General features: G+C 34.7%; 1 protein-coding gene across 2 annotated transcripts in view; it reads right to left on the reverse strand.

Moving 5' to 3' along the window:
- The window catches only part of LOC145279776 (solute carrier organic anion transporter family member 5A1-like), a 382,142-nt gene that overhangs the window by 69,134 nt on the left and 292,002 nt on the right, over positions 1-21,006 (reverse strand). For both annotated transcript variants that reach the window (XM_080131097.1, XM_080131096.1), the window contains exons 4-5: positions 19,398-19,562; positions 1,386-1,466 (exon numbers count right to left, since the gene is read on the reverse strand). In XM_080131097.1, coding sequence (XP_079987223.1) covers positions 1,386-1,466; positions 19,398-19,562 — 246 coding nt within the window. The remainder of the gene's footprint in view (positions 1-1,385; positions 1,467-19,397; positions 19,563-21,006) is intronic.

Raw genomic sequence — 21,006 nt, forward strand, 5'->3', positions numbered from 1 at the left:
AAGCAGCTTTAGTCTCGGTACATCTATTACGTTGGTAGCTATGGAAAAAGTGATTTCTGTGTGCGATGGCGGCAGCACATTCTGGGGAGAACCATGGCTGGCTGTTAGGTTTTTGTTGGAATATTTTGATGGTATGAATAGGTCTATGCCTACAATTAACCATTTGGTCAGGTTTGATACTATAGGGGACGCATCCTTTTTAAACATGGAATGCAGAGGTAGATCAGATATGAATGTACGGAAGTCAGCCATAGAGTATCGATATACAATACGGTGGAGAGGTACGTCTGAAGACTTATTATATTTCATTTTTATCAACTGATACAACAGAGTCGTCGGCAGATCCCAGAGGATATAGAACAGAACATGAACATAGCTCAGGGGAAGTTGAGAGAAAAAGGTCTAGAAGGCTTGCATACTTACTGGTAGTATGGGGCACATGGGTGGGTTTGTGAACAATCTGAGTGAGGTTATAAGCAATGGCAAAATCATGACAGAACCTCCCCTCATCATCTCTCTTAGTCATAGATACATAGTTTTGTAAAATTGTACACCTTTTTAAGGGTTCAGAATAATCTTACATAACATTTTAATGGACCCAACATGTTGTAGATGAAAGTCTCGCAAAGAAACAGAGGAAAGAAAATGGAAAGAAATTCGACTCAACGTTTTTTTTCTTTTTTAACAAAAGTCATTTATTCTTGGTATTTCCAACAACACATTACATTTTGTTTTGAACAGTTCATTTTTTTAATCTCATCTGCCATGTCTTTTTCAGATGCTTTCATTATTCACATGATTCGCTTGCTGTCATTTTTCTAACACATGCTTTTTTTCCATCCTTCGACGGCCACATGTCGAACACGTTCTTCTCCAAACACTGCTTCTCCATCCACGTATGTCCGTTTGTCTCTGCTGTGACGTCATATCACACAGCTGGCTTGGTCACTTGCATATGTTAGCTGTCATACATTGCTGCTGCTTACAGCGCTCACGACTCTGTTACCGTTTTGGAATCAGACAAATACCAAATCTCCATTATTAATAAACATAATAGTATAGCTTCAGCTTTAGACAGACAGATATCAAATCACCATAATTAAAAGAAGTAATACTATAATTTCGGCTTTAGACAGCTACCATATCTCAATGATTAATAGCTTTAGCTTCGGTTTTAGACAGACAGATACGAAATTTCTACTAATAGTATAGTTTTAATTTTAGACAAGCAGATACCAAACCTCCATTATTAATAGATGTAATAGTATACCTTTCACTTTAGATAGACAGATACCAAATCTCTATTATTAATAGATGTTATAGTACAGCTTCATCTTTAAACAGACAGATACCAAATCTCCATATATACAAGAGATATTACCTACCTTTTGGGTTAAGTTGGAATCGTCTTAGTATATAACCTCCAATCAATATTCCTACAACAGCCCCAGGAATACCTATACCCCCTGAAATAAAAAAGAATTATAGTCAAAGAACAGTTTTTTTGTTTTTTTCAAAAGAAAAAAAACTTGTATAACAATCTATTCCATAATTAATTGATGCAAAAAAAAAAACATTAGTAAAAAAAATAATAATAATAACCCATTAATAAAAAGGGACACTTTTTCAACAAAACATGTTTTCTTGTCAGACTGCCAAACCATTTCATAACATAATAATCAAAGTAATCTATATTTCATGTCATGCATAATTAATTCCACAGCAGTAAAACAAAATGCATTATACGTAATTGCATACAGAATCAGTCTTTTACTCATATTTAATGATGTATATAGTTTAGTCTTTTGACAAATTCAGGTATTGCTACTCTACATGAATCTGTGAATATATCTGATTTACAAAAATATCAAGATACCCATCTATCTCTCTGTAACACACACAAGTTATGGGACGATTCCCATATTTTTCCTGATTCCGATACAATTACCGATTCCGATACAATTACCGATTTCATACTAAATGCCCGATTCCGATACAATTACCGATTCCGATTCTTTATAAATCTCTAAATATTTAACTATAAAAGCGTTATTTTGTCCCATTTACTGTAAAAACACATCTAAAATGTGCCTACATTTTCTCAAACATGAAACACACTTGGAAGTGGAAGATGTTTCTTAAACCAAAATCAAATAAAAATGATAATTTAAGGAATCGGTTTTGGCATTGGAAAATAGGCTCAAATTTTTCTGATTCCGATACTGATTCCAATACCCCAAAAAGCTCTGATTTTTAAAATTCCCAATTCTGAATAATCGTCGCAACACTACTATATATATATATATATATATATATATATATATATATATATATATATATATATATATATATATATATATAAAGCGAAATCCTACACTGTTGGTATTAATAAAATATTAATTTTAAACCACTAGGAAAACTAAAATCTTTAGATCACCCACACAATTCAGTTTTTACGAATTGGTTTTACAGTAATCCATAAAAAATAATAATTTTATAGTAAAATATTTAGAGATTTATAAAGAATCGGAATCGAAATTAGTAATTGTATTGGAATCAGGAATTTAGTACAAAATCGGTAATTGTATTGGAATCGAGAAAATATTGGAATCGTCCCATCACTAATATATATATATATATATATATACATATATATATATATATATATATATATATATATATATATATATATATATATAATCTGAGGTTATTATTTTCCAGAGGTTAAGTAACAAATGAAGTTTAACGAGGTTAACACAAGAGTGCTCAATACAGAAGTAGAGCAGGGTATCACCTTTATTTGTTTTTACACATAAGCAGTAATATGTTGCTACACAGTCATGAGTATGTTTCAGTTAGCCAGTTACAAGTAACTTCTTCAGGCGATACAGCTTATACGAAAGCAAAGTTGTCAATGAAAATATCAGGTCTACCTCGTCACAGGGAGTTAATATCAGGAAGTTCCATCAAATGTTGTGAAAAATAAAATTTGGTTGTATGTAAATAAGACCCAATAGGGGTGCGGTTTTGAGTATGTGTTGATATATAGGAATGAATGGGAAGGATAAGGGGTTAAAGATCAAAATAAAGGTAATGGAAGACTAGAAAGAATAGTATTCATATACTTTGCTTTCATATCAGTTGAAGAAGTCTCTAGTTACTAATAACTAGCTGACTGAAACATGCTCGTGACTGTCTAGCAACATAATACAGCTTATGTAAAAACAAATAAAGAGTATATACAAATATATATATATATATATATATATATATATATATATATATATATATAGAGAGAGAGAGAGAGAGAGAGAGAGAGATAGTCATCCACATACAGTACTGTTTCACTGTTTCACAGCTCATTCACATATATATATATATATATTTCAATTCTGGCTTGAGGTAGTTGGTAGTTTAGCCACAGTGAAGAACTGTGATACAGCGAAACAAGTGTCTGTGGATGACTGTAAATGTTTCCTAGCATATTAGAGAAATAACAAATAACAAACTGCATCTAGCATATAATGTAATGCTCTTTGTGTAAAAAAAAAACAGAGCTTGGACAATGTTTGATCATTATAATTTCACATGCCCATCTCGGAAGCAATCAAATAGCGTAACGATTAGAAGCATCAACTGTCGCCTAGGCGTTCAAGTTTCAATCCTGGCTTGAGGTAGTGGCTAGTGTAGCCGCACTGAAGTGCTGTGATAGAGCAAAACAGTCTGTCTGTGGATGACGATATATATTTTATTTATAAAACAGGTATCTGATTTTAAATTTTTAATAAATAAATAATTAATTATATGTATATTTGTTTTTGTCCCAAAAATGTGCGATCGTTCAGATCCAAGTGAAGTAATTGACTTTTGTTGATCTCCTAGTAGGAGATGCTATATACCGAATTTAATTATCGTTAAAATGTTAAAATGAACATATATATATATATATATATATATATATATATATATATATATATATATATATACTAATGAAATCAAAAGCATGTAGTGTTTACCTGATATATGCAATGGTAAACTTCAATCTAATATAATCTTCTCTTTGGGCTACTGCACTGTCCGAAAAAAAACAATTTCCATTATTTTCAGCTGCTTTGAAAACTTTCCAACTGGAATATATGGATCATTACACTGGACTTAATTTTGGACTTCATTCTCTAATGAACTATTTTCGCCTTTCGAATTATCTTGAGAGAATTTTCATGTAAGCTGAAATATGCATGGTTTGTTTTTATATTTTTTTTTGCATATCCAACATTTTTCACTTGTTTTTCATGGCAATTTATGACCACAATAAATTGCGGTTTCACTTAATGCCATAACTAGCAAATTCTAGCATTACTACAAATATAATTTTCTGATTTCTTTCTGCCCTCTGATAAGAAGAATAGCAAGAATAGCATTCTTTGAAACTCTGCGGAATAAGGACTTTGTAAATTGTTTTTTGGGGTATTCAGTCGAACAATAAATTTTGATTGTAAAGTTCAACTTACAGTTTTAATTTTCTTTCCCATATATGTTTTTTTACATAGGCATCACCACTTATCAAGGCCAAGAGGCCACTTGAGGATAAGGGTTAAAGTAGAAATTGGAGAATATAGTAATCGTTAGTAATGGAAATTCGGTAAATTTGTTAACTTATATGGAACGGCTCATCAATAACTTGTTTACATTAGACTTGAAGGCAACCATATTGTAATCAGCTGGAAAGCAGGAAAACGGAAGACAATTCCATAGGCGTGCAGTTCTAAGAAAGAAGCTTTGTTCATGGAATCTACGTTTAGGTTTAGGCACAGAGTGAGGGAAATTATTGATAGTGTTTTCTGCTAGACGAGTGTTTCTTGTGAAAGTTTGGCGAGGGGGTACCATAGATTGGCACTCAGTCGAGCACTTGCCATGAAAATAACGATAAAGCAGAGAAACACGCGCAACATCATATATATATATATACATATATATATGTATGTATTTCGTTAGTAATCATTCCTAAACTAGGAGATGTATTTATGTCACACTCAAAGTATTTTATTCATATGTTAATATAATACGTCTTACACGTGTTTTGTTATGTAGCAAAATTCACCAAAGAACTCTTCAGAGACTAATATGTGTTCCTCGAAAAAAAAAAAGCAGTTGGCAAATAACTTTCATTCTTTCATACAGGTCGATAACATAACGTTCCTTGACTATTTGGCTAGGAGCATAGTGTAGTATCTGTTCTGATACTACATTTTACCTTTTCTGGCCTCGATCAGTAGAGGAAAAATCCCTCTAGATTGAGGCAATTTAAAAAAAAAAAATTTTTTATTTTGTTCCTATCCAGAGTGCCCCTTTTTGGGAAGCTAGGTTCTCCTCACATTAAAAAACCAACCTTGTGTCTAACTGTGCCCTCGTGGGAAGGCAAGTAAATAGGAACATTTACTTTGATTAAGTATACTCATACTTGGTACACTTTATTTTTCTTGTACACAGAACGAAACACAACAGAGAACTTGAATGCCTACGAGACACTATCCTTGAGTGTCGAATGTCTTTCTGTAGAAGGATTTGTCAGGGCAATCTGGCATGAGAATACTTTTCCCTACAAGTAAGCTTTGACTAAATATTCAAAATCACATAGTATTCGTGGCCCAAATAAAACCTCCTCAGTATGGTTAACCCATACTTCCTTTTACAAAGAATGGTGCACCTTCTACAAATGATGTTACCGCAAGAAACAACACGAAGCTGGATACCACAGCAGACTAGATGAATTCTTGCCATGGAATCACATAAAACTAAGAGACCACAAGAAATGAATGAATGATATAACATATTTTAATGGTCAATTGAGGAGAGACAAATTATATTCTCAACGTCTTTACTAACTACTGTTTGAGATGTAAATTAGAACTTTAATGGATTATTCAAATATCTATGTATCTCATATAGAGATCAAGTGCTAACCATTTGATTTCTGAGAACTTCGACTGAAGTAAAATGAAACAACAGAGAGAAACGCTACATAAGACATGAAAACATGAATTACCTACTTTTATTTACAGTAAATTTGACAACGAGCCATAGCTTGGATGGTAAAAGATAAGAATATTCAATCGATATTATACACTCGGGATGTTGGCAGAGCTCCGATAATTAACTCATAAGAATTGTTTCAAAAACATCTTGCAATTAAGAGGAAGGGAGATAAAAAAAGAAATATACAGGAAATAATATACTCAGGATCTAAAAAAAGATACCTGCAAATTTGTTTTGACTATTATGGGATGGACAATTATGTCATGAAATTTCGCCTTCACTTTAATCAGGTCATTTAGCGGTTCTCTGTATTTTTTTTCTGTGTATGTTTCTTTTCTTTTCTTTTTTGTTTTTTTGCAAAAACCATATTTTATCTGCACACACACGCAAAAACCCAGTCGAATTCATGCGATACTTGTTAAAAGAATAAACAAGCAGAATAAAAACAAAAAAGAAGCTGGAATATTGAATATAAATGCAATCTTAATTTTTCGGCCACTAATAATCTTTTAACAAGATTGCATCTTCATAAATAATAAATTAAATATAGCACATGATAATAAAACAAAACCTCTTAAAAAAAACAACAACAAAGAAAGATTTATTTCAAAGGAAGAAAGTTAGATAAGTAAGAAAAAGGAGGAGTTGAAGGCTTTTTGGATGTCGCAAGTTGGTCAGCAGTTATCGTCAGCAAGGATCGTCTATGCTAACATGTCCAGCAGATAGGGGCAGGAAAGAGAAGAGAGGAGAGAGGTCTGTCTTTAATGCTTGCCGGGTTTTCTCTGCTGGCTGACCAAAGGGGTTAAAGAAGTTTCTTAGGGGACAGATGGAATCAATATGCCCTGCCAGCTGATTGGTCAGTCTATCTCCGCTTAGCATGGACACTGATTCGTTAAAGAAAATAAATCTATTTTATTTATGACTGTTACAGTCTGGCACCTTTTTTAAAATAGACAAAATCACAAAAATGATCTCTATAATTCTGCTACTAGAACAATTTACAAGGCAATCAACAGATGGATTTGTATGTACGGTGCTTTCAATTCGTTTGCATTGTAATTGCTGGTGGTAGTCTCTCTTTATTTTAAAACAAACTCTTATTTTGCTTATATTTATCGCTTCACTGGCAAATTCAATTTATTTTCATCAAAGAAAAAGTTTAAGTTGCTAACATTCCACGATAGTTTAGAGATATGGCCAGTGTATAATTAATGGATTACGGATGTGTTAATGAAATGCTACCTGCTCCTCAAGTGGGTGATAATTTTACATTTAATTTATATTTGAAACTGATTCCCCAGTTCAGATTATAAAATAACTATAATGTCTTTTTCAATAGTTTATTTTCATCACTTAGTTTCTCAAGCTTTTAACATGTTCTTATTCTTATTTCTTATTTTGAGCTTGCTCAGACATCACTGACCAGAATTTTGCATATTTTATAGAAAGGAAGTCAATAAAATCATGGTTATATATTACTTGGCAGTGTCATCAGACATCATGACTAGAATTTTTTTTATTTTAGATATTTTGTTTTATTTTATATATTTTACATGACCGACTCTTTGAAGCACACGCACATGGTAGCCAAGTAAGTTATGATTTTCCTTACACCCCTCCTCCTGATACTGCAGGGGATAGTATCCATCTTTGTTGGGTACTTTTTCAAAGAATTGGATCGTTACTTCTTTGTTTCCATCTTCCTCATCACTACCGTCAGTGCCACCAGTATATTCTATCATCCCGTTTTCTGGTTCTGTAGGCAGTGTTTCTACGCTCATCCAAAGAGGCAGTAGGGGATCAAGATCATCCTCAAATTGTATGTGATCTTCTTCGTCGTCCTCAGAATTAGAAAAGGTATAACAGGAGCAGACATCTTTTTCATGCCGTGGAACATCATCAATCAACATAGTCTGAGGATTTATCATTTTATCTATTTGTCCACTGCCAAATCTTGTAGTGCACCGAGCGTTCAGGGATTTTGCTCAAATACGATCTCCCACTTTATATGGGATGTCGACAACTCTAACCACTGATGGTGTGACATCTATCCCTTTTATACGCTGTTTGTAGCAGTAAATCCCATTGGCTGATGCAGTTACTGGTATTGCATCGGCCTTGAGTGTCACATAATACCAGTATACAACTTCTGGAATCGAACACTGCATCCTGACTGCAATTCTTTTGATGGTGCAATAAACACTGCTCCATTATACCATTACCTTCAGGAAAATATGTACATTGGCAACGCATGCTAATACCCCATTCGTGTGTGAATTTCTGAAATTCTTGACATCGAACTGTAGAGGCATTATCAGTCAGGATTTCAAGTTGGGCATCATGTTAAAAAAAGACAGATCTTAATTGTCGTTCAATGCTTGATGTATCCTGTCATGTCAACAAGCACTATATCATGAAACGTGTTGGGCTACAATCTGTTAAGGTTAAGAAATGTTTGTCATTATAATGCGTTACATCCATGCCTATCCGACACCAGTTGTCCTCCAATTCAAGTTTCGCTTTTTACTGTTAATTCACTGACACTCTTTGCACAAGAATATGGCTGCCTTGATTGATGCCTTTGTAGTTGCAGGATAAATTCTTCAGACAAAATATGTGATCCGACAAATTCCGGAATGTCCACTCTGCTGATATATTACACAGATCTGATCAGGTGTTAATTGATCTGTTAAGATTGCACATACTAGTTGCAGAGGATCAGATCCTACTTCATTATATCAATCTGCTTCTTTGGCACTTAACAACTTATCAGCCAAATTCTGCACTGATAGAACTAGGGTAATGTCTACCTGCAAGCTGTATTCATCAACTAAACACTTTATTATTGCCAATCTTCCTCATACCAATATTTCACTTGCGGCTTTTGTCCTAACTTGGGCCATTTTAGTTAAGGTGTCAGTCAACCAGTGGCAAACACACAATGAGTCTGTGTGAAGATGTACAACCTTGGCCTGCCATTGCAGTGCAAGATTAAGGCCTTTTAGCGTGGCATCAAATTCTGACAAATTTATATGCTGAGTATCATTTTTCGGACGAAGCTAGCACACATCTTCCATAACAGCACCAAATCGTTCCAACACTACACCTGTAGCCAATGAACTTGTGTCAACCTACACATTTAGATGGACTGGGACCTTGTGGAGTCTTATTGCCATTTAAATTCTAGTGAAGACCAATGATCCTTGCCAATAAGGAATCAATAGTAAGTGACTGTTGCGATAATGCAAATTCATCTGCAAAAGAGTTGGATGGAGAGTACTGAAAATCTGGGGAGACTTCTCATCACTCAGACTCCAGAGAAACAACACAAGTTGTTCTCAAGGGTAAAAATCAAAGATACAGAAAAAGAAGCAACTACATGGAACATGCCAGAAAACTGATGAGAATATAAAACATGCAGAAAATCAATATGATAGAGAGATGCTTGGTGGAGCAATAGGAACAGTCCTTAAGAATCTGGAAAAAAAAGACGAGAAGTTGGAATCAAAGGAAAGATTCACACTATACAATGGACAGCAATGCTGAAAACAGCTGAAATTTTAAGGAAAATCCTTGAATGCGGCAACCAACCCACATAAACTAAGAGCACGAATCAGACACATAGAAACTGCAACAAAGTAAAACAAAAACACGGAAGGAAAACCACAAAAAAACAAAGGAACTGAAGCGTCTAAAAAAAGGTATAAACCGCACCCCTCCACTCCCATCCCCACAAAATAGCATCAGCCTTGGCTTATACTACACAAAATGATTGTAAAGAGTCGAGAAGGATAGAAATAACGAGGAGCGAGAGCATTAACCAGACTTCCACTGGAAGGGTGCAGTGAATATTGGGGCCTTGGAGAGACTCAAACCTCAGAGAAGAGCAATTGTCATTGACAGCAAAAAGTCAATGATAATCGGCTGTTGCAATAGCGCAAAATCATTTGTAATAATTATCAAAATAGATGGAGAATACTGGAAATCTTGAGAGACTTGTTGTCACCCAGACATCACATGAGCCCAAAGAAATTGAAACTGCCAGAAATCCCATAAAATGACATAATTCTTCCTCAAAAAAGAAACAACTTAAATAAAATGTATTCACATATCTGGTGGTACCCGCCTCTGCTGGCATCACACAGAGTAGTTGTGAAGGATCAATGAGAATGGAAAGACCACAAAGGAAGAGCACCAAACAGACCTTTACTGGATGGGTATAGAAAATTCTGGGAACTTGGAGAAGATTTTTCAAACTTTAGAGAAAACCAACAGTCATTGTTCGCAAGAAATCAATGGTAAACAGCAGTTACAATAACATAAAATGATTTGCGTTGGTTATCAAAAGAGGTGGAGAGTACTGAAAATCTGGTAAACATTATTATTACTCAGACTCCAGGGAACATCATTCTTAATTGTCTTGTGAGCAATCACAGCTAATGAGTTTGTGAGAAAGCTACTAGTGAGTAAATAAAATAATGACTTTGCATTAATAAAATGCAATCAAAATTTTTATGTGTACTTGCCTGCAAGTGTACATACTAGCCGTCCCGATTTAGCACAGTCCGGAAGTATTCATAAAAAAATAATAAAATCTTCTTTGTAAACGGAAATAACAGCTCTCGGCTATACATAAAATATTCATTAAGAAGAGAGAAACAAAAACATGGAATTAAACAAAATGTCATTGATATATGCAAATACCTCATAAAGTTATTATATAAATACTAGCAGACCGCCTGGCGTTGCCCGGTCATTAGATATGCTTAGATATGATATTTTAAGTCATACACATTACGTATTTATTATTATAGAGACAATTTTCTATTGATTATTATATTGAATATACAACTCGTTAATCTCATCCCTGAGCCTATGATCCACAGTCATACGCATAAATTCACCTGTCATCCCTTTTTTAAAAGATGGAATCGCCTGATTGTTAAAGACAAGATTCAAGCAAGAACGCACAGTCCACAGAGTTTTATAACTGTATAGATTAACAGCAAATAAGAATATACCCTCTTTACAGTTTTCAGAATATTGTTATGTTATTTTTTTTTCATTATTATATTGTGATCAAAGAATTATACTGAAAGTATCAAGTTTTATCAGATGTTACTCTAATTACTCTAAAATTTGAGAAAACTGTCAACCAATCAAACTTGTTGCACTTGTGATCTCTAAACATAAACACCCTCGACCAATTCAGCAAAATCCCACCTTTTCACTGTAGAGATCTCCAGATATTGAAAAGCTTTTTACTCTAATAGTTATTTTCCTATAGTGCCTTTGGAATTCCCTCCTTGTCTATTGTTTCTCTGACTGTACCAATATGCAGAAATTTAAATGTAATGTGAATAACTATCCACTTAGGATGTCTCCATTAATCTGGCTCCTAATTCACTGTAGCTCCTTAAGTTTCAGTAGCAATACATCTAATTTTGGTGAAATATAAGTGAGAAAAAAAGGGGAAGGGTCTATCAGGTATATATGTATGCAGTGTGATGATGTATGGCAGTGAAAGTTGGCCAGGGAGAGTTGACGATATGCGTTGCATGGAGAAAAATAATATGAGTGATATGGTGGATGCATAGTGTGAGTCTTAAAGACAGGCTAAGATCTGATGACCTCAGAGGAAGATTAAATCTTGAGAGTATAGGAAGATGTGTGCAAAACAGAAGGCTTCCATATTATGATCACATCGAAAGAATGGATGTGAGTTCTTGGGTTAGTAGTTGTAGGACTATTGAGCTAGCAAGGTCAACCCAGAGGGAAAGGCAAAGGAAACCATTGGATGAAGTGATAAGGATGAACTTGAGAGCAAGAAGGATAAAGACCTGGCTAGAGATAGGTTCATATGGAAGTAAATTTCTAAAAGCCGTCCAATGAAACGAACGGTTAACGGAGATGAAGAAAACAGAGTGTAAACCTTGCTCAAATAGTAACAGCATCCATATTCAAATTACTCTATAATCTATTTTAGCTTTGATATAAAAAACATAAGCATATATTTTAAACGGTAAACCATGTAAAAAAAAAAAAAGGCAGAAAAAGGACGTTGCATTTACTTTTGACAGCCTCGTAAGTCTTGCTTCTCTTATTTTGTCCTTTAGTCCTCATATGTCAAAGGGGGAAGAATTGCTATTTCCTGGGTTAGAATCAATCTATCTTACACTTATTGTTGTCTGGTTTTTGACCTTGACAGGGTTATATTATTTACAAGAATTTATTAACAAGAATTGATTTTTTTTTTTTTTTAGCTCTTTACATCAAGTGATCTCATGCCTTATCTGGGCGATTTCCATTTCAAAAAGAGTTTGTTTTTTACAGGGTAGTCACTACTTATCAAGGCCCAAAGACCACTTAAGGATAAGAGTTAATACATGTAAGGGAGGTAGTTTAGTAATCGCTAATGGTGTACATTGGGTAGAATTTGGTTATTTATGGGGACGGTCCAAAAAGAACTTATTTAGATAGGACTTGAATGATACCATATTGGGAAGCAGATCAATGGAACAGTGTTCCACAGGCAGGCGGTTCTAGGAAAGAAGCTTTGTTCATGGAATCTACGTTTAGAATTAGGCTCAGATAAAGAGTGGGAAAAATTGTTGATGGTGATTGTACCTATTTACTATGCCTCCCCACGGGACAGAGTTAGACACCAGGGTCGTTTTTTAACGTGGAGAAAAAGTACAAAAATAAAAAATTGTCTCAGTCGTGAAGGACTGATCCTCCACCGAAAGAGAACAAGAAATGGAAATGCAGCATCTGAAGAACAGATACTACACTTTGATCTTGACCAAAAAGCTAGTCAAGTGATTTTTGTGAAAGTTTGACAAGGGGAAGGACCATATGTTGAAATAAATAAAAATAAATTCTCTTTCTTACATGAATATTTTTTTACATGATAATATGCTTCGACTTGGACATCTCATTTTAACCATTTTCTCAATTAATATCCAGTTTAAATTCTATTTTCTTTTCGATGATAAGAGTTAATGAGTTTTTGACAAGTGGACGGTGAGACAGCGCTGAGAGGATTGATAACGATTGTTGAAACTATGCAGAATTGTATTATTTACAAGAATTTATTAACAAGAATTGATTAGCGTTAGACTTGAAAACGCCTATTTTGTAGTCAGCTGGTAAGCAGCCCAGTGGTATCGCATTCCACAGACAGGTAGAAATTTTTTAATATTTCTTAATTCCTTTTATTTCTCAATTCATCAAATTTCATCTCAAAATCTTATACTAAGTCGTGGAACAGCAACTTTCTAACTGTGTTCTTGCTCTGTCGAACAGTATGCCATGTTTAAGGTCACCTTACATTATTATTCCAACCGTATATAGATGCAAACATCTTCTAATAGTGTTTTTACATAGCTTGTTGCACTTTGATATTTTTTCCAATGAATTTGATTTGATATTGCTGTTTTTATTTACTTTTGGCAAAATATTGCACTATTAGCAAAATAAATCATTTAGATTTGGTATTGAGATCTGCACCGATCGTAACTTTCTAGGTCAATAAGAAATATTTAAAAACTGCCTACCATAATGGGAAATTCCATGAATCATTTTAAAAGTTTCATTCTTCCGTCTAGTAAAGTAGTTAATTCTAATTGTCTAATCTTTCCCTGGAACTCTATAAACAGGAAAAGTTTTCATAATTAGTCTTGCCTTCAAATCTCGATATTATGTTCCAATTCCCATGTCTAGACACTGGCTGGGGCACAATGATATATTTAAAAAAATATATGATTCTTTTGAATTAATATTTATAACCACCAACCCTTCCATTTAACTTTGATACAATTCACAAGATGTACTTTTCAGTTTTAAATGTATCACAAATGACATTCTTCATTTATGACATGGAACCGATAGAGAATTTTAGTGAAAATAGTTTTCAAAAAAAGAGGAGAAAGAGACCAAAAATATGCTGGAAAGGGCTAGGATTGAACCTGGAAAATTTAGCTAAAATGGTAAATATTTATATGGCTTCAGTGATGGCTCATCAATTCGATCAAAGTTCTGAAGTATTTCCTGCATGTTGGAGACCTGTAATATGATTTGCAGCATAAGTGCTGACTGCTCTGTTTTCTAATAGTATGAAACCTCTTGCATTCTTCATTGTGGCCCTTTTGTGGCTTACAGTAGGCCAGGAGCATCTGTTTTTGGAATACAAGCTGAACTGTTTGAAAGAGACCTTCAAACTTTTCTTGAACTATTTCCACTGTCCTCCTCCTATGTTTTTTTTTTTTTGCATTTGAACAGGACTAGGAACTGTTTTAGGAGTCTTGAATCTGACATACAGCATAAATGACTCACCCAGTGAACCTGACACTGCTGCAGCATGTGCTGACAGCGGTTTGATAGGTTTGATAGGTTTGATAGGGCTAAACTTCTGTGTCTGATATCTTGTCTTGCCACTTGGTTTTCATCAATATGTGAAGGCAGATCATTAGCTTATATTCCCAGTCACTTCCTCTGAATTATTCTTGCCAAACTTAGAGAAAATAAGCTCTCCTATTCGGAAGTAAACACTCTCCTTCCACCCATGTGAGGAATTTAGAAAGATATATTATCATATCAGGTGCTTTCTAGTCAAAATCATCATAGGCTCAAATGCAATATGTAAGTAATATTCAAACTATTATTCATGCTTTCTGATCCCCAAAAACATCTTTTTTTCGATTTTATTGGGACTTTATTGTATTCTCACTTTAGTATTTGTCTCATCTTTTCACGTTGAACATCATATTAAATATTATTGTTACATTGTGAGAGTTTTATATAAATGAGTGTATACAGCCCCAGGAATAATATGTTACATAAGATGTAACAGTATATATATTCAATGTTTACATAATCGTGTGTATATAATCAAGTATGTATATTTCTTGCTGTCATCTGCTAAAGTCCTGACCAACAATCAATATGGATTTAGGCAAGCCCGTTCCACAGCAGATATCCTACCTGTAATCTCTGAACGTATATACCAATCACTGGACAAAACAGGGGAGGTTAGAGCGGTAGTCCTCAATATATCTAAGGTTTTTGACAGGGATGGTTTTCTAAGGAAAATTAGATCATATGGTACCACTAAACGAATACATAATGTAATTAAATCCTTCTTAAGTAAGGGAAAAATCCAAGTTGTCCTCAACGGTCGTACATCTAAACAATATGATATAAATGCAGGAGTACCTCAGGGGTCTATCCTTGGACCTTTATTATTCTTGATATTCATAAATGACCTCCCCCCTTATAAAATTGTTTCTGAGATGGGTGTATTTGCTGATGACACCACTCTCTATAACAGGCATGAGGGGGAAACAAATGAACACATATCTAAGGAAATGGCAGAAACACTAGAGGATGACCTCCAATCTGTAGTAGAATAGGGACAAAAATTGATGGTCACATTCAATACTGCCAAGACTAAGCTTGTTTCCTTCAATAATTACAAGAAGCCTTCTTTGCCACCAATAGCAATGGCCAAGAACACATTACCCAAAAGTACTTCCTTTAAACTCCTCGGCCTAACGTTTACAGGAAACATGAACTGGAATAGATACATTGAGAGCATTGCCAAGGCTGTTGTGAAAAAGGTGGGCTCTCTCTACTGTGCTAGAAAACTACTTATGTCTGAAAGTATCTTGTACCTCTATAAGGCCACCATTCGCCAATATATGGAGTGCTGTTGTCACATTTGGGCTGATGCATCTGCTACTTTTCTCTCACTCCTGAACAAGGTTCAAAAAAGAGTCGCCCACCTGATACGTCTTGAACTGTCATCTAGGCTTCAGCCTCTGTCCCATCGACGAAATGCTGCATCCCTCTGCCTGTTCTACAAGTACTTTAATGGCGAATGCTCTGATGAACTACAAGCACTTGTAGCTCCTCGACGTGAATACCCCTGACAAACCTGAGAAGCAGCTTAATCCCACCCCTTCACAGTAGAGATCCCTAGGTGTAAGGAAGCCTTCTACTCCAGTAGTTTCTTCCCCAAAACTGATAGATTTTTGAAGTCCCTTCCGGGATTCTGCTTTCCCAACTGTACTGACATGCAAAAGTTCAAATGTAATGAGAACAGACATCTTACTACACATCTCCCTTCATAATACCGCTGCAACTTATGTCCCCGATAGTAGCCCCTTACTTCAAAGTGGCACTGTGCCTTGTTTGGGGTTAAAATTGAATTAAAAATTGTTCCTTTAGCGTGTGTGTGGGTGGGTGGGGGGGGATACAATACAGTCCAACATATAAAATTTAATACACAAATAGAGCCGAGACACAGTCTTAGGGTTATTATCTTGCCAACAGAAAACCATACCTTCATTCATCCTAGTCTTGTTCAGTGAATTGGTCAAAAGTGGAAATTAACATTTCTTTCAAAGAAACGACCAGGAGTCTTCGATTATATTTCATATAGCTTTTATTTCACCATGTTTCCTTGTCGGAAGATTGCACACTGGTCTTAGTCTACCCCGCCTGCTCCAAGGCCAAAGGCCTGTCACTAGGGACTTAACCGTCCTCCTACTTTCTCTCCTTAACTTCTCTCCTTTGGACTTCTGTCTCGGACTCTCTTTTACTCTGTAACTAACTCATATATATATATATATATATATATATATATATATATATATATATATATATATATATATATATAAACTAACAGATCCTATTACGTCATTGACTTCCATAACCTGACACGTGACTTTCAAAGATGTTGTTCCTGATACTTGATTTAGTCACATTTCTCTGCTGTTTTGAAACCTACATTCCCATCAATGCCAAATTCCAGGGTCTCTTTGTTCTAAGTTAAATATTTTACTAACATTCCTTTGTTTCAATAATATTCACTCTGCTTACATTTTTCTACATAACAGTTACAGTCCTGGTTAAAATCATAAGACCACTTTAGAAAGTAAGCGTTTACGCATATTATCGAATTTTTAATCAAAGAAATGGTTGAAACCATTGCCAAAAGGGAAAATATGATGGAAAAAAATGAAATCTGCTTCATTTGAAACCTTAACCCTGATCTAATAATTATTTTTTAAAAAACAAACATTTTCACCTGCTCAAAATGATAAGCAAAAACAAACCACAAACATTGTAGGATAAAATCCTAAAAGTTTGTTTATTACTTAAAAAGATTAAAAGCCACTTGTTCGACGAACAATAAAGTACAAGTCTGAAAGAAGTAGAGGCTATTAAGTATGCAGGATTCAGATTATTTATCTCATCTTGGGTGTTATTGTCACAACGTTCTGACCAATGAAACCTATAACCTTCATTGGATGTGCCCCATTTGTATAGAATTTTGAATGGAGCTCTTATTTATGAATGGGTTTTGTCTTGGGGAGGCTTCGTGTTTTGACAAGCTTCTGGGCTTGACCTTTACTCCTGACCTGAAATGGAACATGTATATCAAATCCATTGCCAAGGTCGCTGGAAAAATGGTGAGATCCTTCTACCGCTCCAGTAGATATCTTACTCCTGATGCAATTTTCTACCTATATAAAAGCCAGGAACGGCCAACGATGGAGTACTGTTGTCATATCTGGACAGGAGCTGCTAGAAGCAGCCTATCCTGCCTTGATGGAGTTCAAAATAGACTTCGTAGCTTAGTGGGGGATGCCCTTTTATCTTCCTTGCAACCCCTTTCCCACAGAAGAGACGTTGCAAGCCTATCTCTGCTTTATTGTTATTTTCATGGCAAGTGCTCGTCTGAGCTGTAATCTATGGTTTTTCCTCGCCAAACTTTCACGAAAAACACTCATCTAGCCAAAACCACTATCAATCATTTCCCACGCTTTATCTGTACCTAACCCTAAATGCAGATTCTATGAACAAAGCTTCTTTCTTAATACTGCACGCCTGTGGAACTCTATTCTGTTTGCCTGCTTTCCAGCTGACTACAATCTGATGTCTTCAAGTCAAACATAAACAAGTTCTTGATGAACCGTCCCCCTAAGTAATCTGATTAACAAAGTTTCCACTATTTATGTTTACTACGCTATAATCCCATTGACTAATGTATACCCATTAACGCTTCTCCTCGAGTGGTCTCTGGGCCTTGATAAGTGGTGATTCCTGTGTAAAAAAAAAAAAATCCACAAGAGTAGCTTCTGTCAGCCATGAATAAGTAGAACTTTTAAGTAATTCGTAACTTTATTATTAATATCGCTTGAATGGTTATTTTATTTAAGCAGAAGAATGTACATTTACAACAAAAGAAATAAAGTTCATCCTTTGCCATAGGTAGGCATGAACCTCGATTTGATATTATTATTTTTTTTTTTTTGGAGGAGGGAGTTGATGGCCATCTAATTTTGGCAAAAACTGTTGGGCTTACTCTACGCTAGACATTCTCACCGAAATCCCACATTCACTTTGTGGCTTCATCTTGCATAGATGATCCTCGATTTATTTTAAAATATTTTCTTTATTAAAAAATTCACTGTAAGGAGGTTTTTTTTGTTGTTGTTTCTTTCAAATAATATTCATCCTAGGCAGATTAAACTGGATTCCTCCAAAGGAGAAAATGTTAAGGGAATAATAAATTCACTAGTGTTCCCAATCGCATGCACACCCCGGTCAGGGAAAATGATGATGTTAGGATTTTTCATTTCTTGTGGGGAGGTGTCGACGTCGTCCTTTATATAGTGTCTGGTTCTCAAATGGTCACTCATCTGGTACTAACCAGGTTCAACGTTGCTTAACTTTAGTAATCCAACGAGAACTAGTGTGCCAATATGATGTGAGGAAAACCGTAACTTACCTGAATAGCACGAGGATCGTGTTTTTTTTCCTTTAAGAAAAAAAAATGTTAAAATGCCGACGTTGCATTTATATGTGTGACGGTCATGCAAATTTACGCGTGAGATATGCAAATTAAAAGCAGGGGAGTTTGTTGAACAGGTATAAACGAGGAAAGGAAAGGAACCACCGGCGAGTGGAAAGACAGCGTGTTGGGAGAACGCGTGTCGAAACGAAACTATTGAAACGAAATCAGAAAAGACAGAACAAATTTGACTCGGTTCAAATACTGTAGATATGATTATGCCATGGGATTGGGACAACATTTACAGATATTCAAAAAAAAAAAAAAAAGTATCGCCTGAAACGTTATGAAAATAACAATCAAGATGAAAACAGCATTTCAGATAATACAAATTATCAAACGTTATCTAAAAAAAAATTCTGAAAGATATTAAATATATCCACTTATTTTACACCACATTTTGTTATTTGTTTTTTGTCGTTATTTGTTATTGTTATTATTTCTGAGATATAAATAAAATGACTAAATAAATAAACCTGGTCGAATAATGACTTATACTCACCAGTAAAAAGATTAGCAACTGATGTTGAACTCCCAAACTGAGTTTCAAAATATTTTGGCAGGAAAGTAACAAATCCGCTAACAATGGAGAATTCACAACAAATACCCAGGCAGGTGATGAGATAGATGGAGTTTCGCAGTAGTAACCATATTGATTTTGGAATGTCTGAAAAATAACAAAAGGATATACAAATTCAGAAATATATATATATATATATATATATATATATATATATATGAATATATATATATATATATTTTTATACCAATCCTTTTATTTATAAAGCTTGATGTATGTTAACTATAACTACAGCGCATATACAAATAAATGAAAACAAATTTTTTTCAATATAAATAATATACATATAAATACATATACAAATAAGTAAAAAAAAAAATAAAAAGTCTATATTCGAAATTCCAAGATTTTGTGCACCTCTTCCATACTGCAGAAACAATCATATAATTATTATGTCAATTTTTGAATATTTTTCGCCCTGAATCGTAAGAACTCATTAACTTTAAAAAGAAAAGTAAAAAAAAAAAAAAATTTGGCATGTTTACATAAATCTGGAAAGAATCCGAAAAGTAGTTGCATTGCGTTTTATGATATTCTGCATTACGAAACAGTTACTGTCAAGAATGGAACATTTTAACATGCTGAAAGAAATAAACTTTAAGATGAACGAAATCTTGGAATTTAGAATGCAGCTATTATATATATATATATATATATATATATATATATATATATATATATATATATATTATTATTATTATTATTATTATTATTATTATTATTATTAATTATTTTTCATACCTGTAGACACTAGTGTTACATGCTTACACAATCATCAGTGTAGGAAGTGATAATGAGTTCTGGTCGAGAGATTCAAACCCAGTCACAAAGTCAATCTTTGACTCCATTGGCTAGAACGTTACCTCTAGTCCATCAGCAATTTTTATGAGAATTAAGGGAAATTAAACACCTATAAATGCCGAATGCAGGCATAACATAGTAAGTGTTGTCGATCGATCGATGCCTCCGTTCAGTCTCGAAAGACAAAGGATACCCCCTTCAGGGGCAGCTGCGCATGTAATTGTGTGGCAAGGGTCGCGCAATCCCTAACCACACCTCTCCTGAATCGGCACTGTTTGGGTCCAGTGGTAAGGAGAAGACTAGAACGACTGGAAACAATGCCGAGATAAGCAGAGAGCACATACAGCACCTGCAAGTCCCAAATGGTCACCCATTTAGTACTGACCAGGCTGGGCGTTGCTTAACTTCGATGATCCAGCCGGTGTGTCAACGTGATTATGCCGTAGTAAGGCTAGTAGGTTCCAGCAGGAATATCTTTCATTCAACCGACTGATTACATTGTCTCAACTTTGGACCCTGCTGCTTTTATGCTCCATAGGCAATGTGTCCTTTATGTTTCTGTTGAAGAGTAGTCCAACAGAACTAAGATGTTTCTGATCAATTAGTGTCGTTCTGAGTTATAGCAAAGTCAGTTCGGTATCTTCACTGGCTCTTTTGACTTTCCTGAATGTATTTTTTAATTGTTTAGAATTTGGATCTAGGGTAATGTGGTGATGATGTTACATAGGTT

This window comes from Euprymna scolopes, chromosome 7 (assembly GCF_053919585.1).
Source record: "Euprymna scolopes isolate OS-2025 chromosome 7, ASM5391958v1, whole genome shotgun sequence".
NCBI lineage: Eukaryota > Metazoa > Mollusca > Cephalopoda > Sepiida > Sepiolidae > Euprymna > Euprymna scolopes.